General features: G+C 40.3%; 1 protein-coding gene across 1 annotated transcript in view; it reads right to left on the reverse strand.

The window, feature by feature from the left end:
- Positions 1-1,871, reverse strand: part of LOC102870513 (olfactomedin-4-like) — a 5,530-nt gene extending 3,659 nt beyond the window's left edge. Inside the window, exons 1-3 of the mRNA XM_006885651.1 lie at positions 1,752-1,871; positions 313-525; positions 21-126 (exon numbers count right to left, since the gene is read on the reverse strand). Of these exons, the coding sequence (XP_006885713.1) occupies positions 21-126; positions 313-525; positions 1,752-1,871 (439 nt within the window). The remainder of the gene's footprint in view (positions 1-20; positions 127-312; positions 526-1,751) is intronic.
- Positions 1,872-2,817: the final 946 nt, after the last annotated feature.

A 2,817-nucleotide genomic window follows, 5' to 3' on the forward strand; every position in this document is an offset into this window, starting at 1 on the left:
TTTCTCTCTCATCTTCTCACACTCCTTTAGTTCACCCTCGAGGGTATCCACTTCTTGGCGCAGAGCCATGAAACTGCGCTGGTCAGAGTCACTTAGAAGTCTGAGAGTGAAACTTGCATTTGCCACCTAAGGAAATGTCATAAAGGAGATGTGGTTCGTTGTTGTCATTCTTAAGAGAACAAATCCAGCAAAACAAACACTGCTTGTGCATTCTCCTCTAGAAAGATACAATTTTGGAAACTGTTAGACAAGTGGGATTACAGGAGACAATACATTGTGGAGGGGAAAAGTTTCTTTAATCTGTTCTCCTACCTGTCCCTGGAGTTGGTTGAAGAGGCCTTGAGAATCTTTCATTTCTTCAATCATCTTAAGCTCCTCTACCAATGTCTGTGCTTCCTCCAGCTCCAAGCGCAGCTGACTGAAGGTGGGGGCTTTGTAAGAAGAAAAGGCACTGGATTGCATTTTATAAACCATTTTCGAGACTTGGTTATCTTGACCTTCAAAGAGCTGTGCAAATTCACTGACCTGGACATAGGTAGGATAAATTGTCAGTTCTCCAAACTTTCCTGATACCTTTTCTAATCTATATGAAAAAGCAACTCCAAAGGCCATCAAGAGCCTTTGAAGAAGGCATTGATATTAGTTTGATTTTCTTACATTAAAAATTCCTATGCATATCTTCCTTTTACCTACAGGAGGAAACTCATTCTCTGAATCACTTAAATCCTCTCTTTCTTTTCTTAGTAGAACTGCACCCTCACAAGTGGCTTTGAAGAACAAACAAATAAACCATAAACGGTTTTCACTCTGGCCCCATCTAGTCAACTCTCTTCAGGGTGACCTATATGAAAACCAAATATGACTCTAATGCAACCACTGCTACAAAGGGTCACTTCATTCTTCCTTTCCTAAAGGATTCACCCCAAGCATCCCAGTCTTGCACACAGTTCCTCCATAAATTGCCCCTTTTTCAACTTCATTCAACTTCATCTCTCCCTGGTTCCATTATTCCACGTCCAAGCCTTTGCTTATTTGGTGAAGAAAAACATAATAAAAACTGCTTTCATCATGTCAATTCCATTTCATAAATCTCTGTTGTTATTGTTGTTCTGTGCTGTTGAGTAAGAACTAACTCATAGCTGACCTCCAGCGGGTTTTCAGAGGCTGTAAATTGCATGGGAGGAACATGCCTATCTTTCAACTTTGGAGGAACAGGTGGATTTGAACTGACTACTTTTGGACTGGTAGCCCAACTCCTATATCACTAGGCCACCAGAGTGACTTCGTTAGCCTCTAAGTGGCACAAACAGTTAAGTGCTCAACTACTAGGTAAAAGATAGTTACTCAAATCTACCCAGAAGTGTTTTAAAAGGGAGGCTTTATCAATTGTTTCTAAAGGTGATGGCTTTTAAACCCTGTGGAATGTAGTTCTATTCTGCATATGTGAAATCACCATACTTATTCTATATGTGTCTCTGAATTTCCCTCTCCCTATCTTTCAGTGGACTTATACCTATTAATTCGCATGTTATTATAGGAAATATTCCCTACATAAATCTGTCCCCACTCTGTTATTACCACTATATAACCCAAGCACAGCATCTAATTTCCTCTTCATACTAAGGATCCATCTCAAAGCCCAGAACTATGTTTCCTCCAGCTACTTGTCCTGCCCAGGACTGAACCTCATGTTGATACAGGAAGGTCTGAGCTTGGAGCTCTCATTCTGCTCCTACAGCACCAGCACTTACCCTGGAGAGCACCTTCTCATACTTGTTCATGAGCTCCTCCAGATGCTGCAAAGAGGTGGAATTTATGGTCGTATAAAACACACAGTGGCATGTGCCATTCTCATCCAAGGACCTCCTCATGCTTTCCATTATCTGGAAAATAAAAGCCATAGCATAATATAGTATACTGAGCCCAAAGCAAGACACAGGAAAAAAAGCTGACCTAACAACCCTGGTGTGACTGTGAAGAGCTCTCCACCTTTACAAGGGATTCTTTTATCACTCTTCAAGAATGGATTGAGCTATCCTCCCCTTGATTTCAAAGTCCACAGTTAACTTCCATCTGCCCCTGTTAGTAAGGCCACCCTTACCTGCAACACACACCAAATGGATCTGTCTGCCATTCACAAAGCTGAATGACAACTTACCCTTGAAAATCTGTGGGAAAGAGCAGAGCTTGTCCAAAGAGAATGGGTAGATTTGGGATAGATTTGTTAAAGGATAGACTTGATTCCCTCAGCTTCACCTTGTCTTGAAGAGAACAGAGAAAGAGCATTCCCAATCATCCAAGAAAGTAGTTAGTAACATCAAAAGATCTCCAAATCTGAACTCTTAGTTAGCACTTAGAAGGATATTATACAATATGAGTGTAATTTATAAAGATGAGGGGGGAGTTCTATGAACCTGAAAATCATTTTACTGGTTCACATGGTTAGTGAGTGACAAGGCTAAGCTTGAAGGTAAGTTTCTATGTCCCGTGATATTACACTTTAGAAAAGTACACAAGTTGAAGCTATGTCAGGTGGGTATGCAGTGCAGACTAGAAAGGAGAAGGTAAGAGGCAGCTTTTTACCTCAGCTTCTTCCTGAGAGATCAGAGGTGGTAGGGAGGTTCTAGGTCTGAAAGATGTCTAATTTTGAGTTTTATCTCCCTAGTCTATTATCCTACTAACATTTTACTCAGAACCCAAAGCCACTGACTCTACAGCCACACTGTCTGAGTTCTAATTCCAACTCTGTGGCATTTATCATATATTTATTATAGAAAAATATAAAATTGTAAGAAATTGAAATGATATAATAAATAT

The sequence above is a fragment of the Elephantulus edwardii genome, unplaced genomic scaffold, assembly GCF_000299155.1.
Source record: "Elephantulus edwardii isolate Elephantulus edwardi_28Jun2011 unplaced genomic scaffold, EleEdw1.0 scaffold00044, whole genome shotgun sequence".
Classification (NCBI taxonomy): Eukaryota; Metazoa; Chordata; class Mammalia; order Macroscelidea; family Macroscelididae; genus Elephantulus; species Elephantulus edwardii.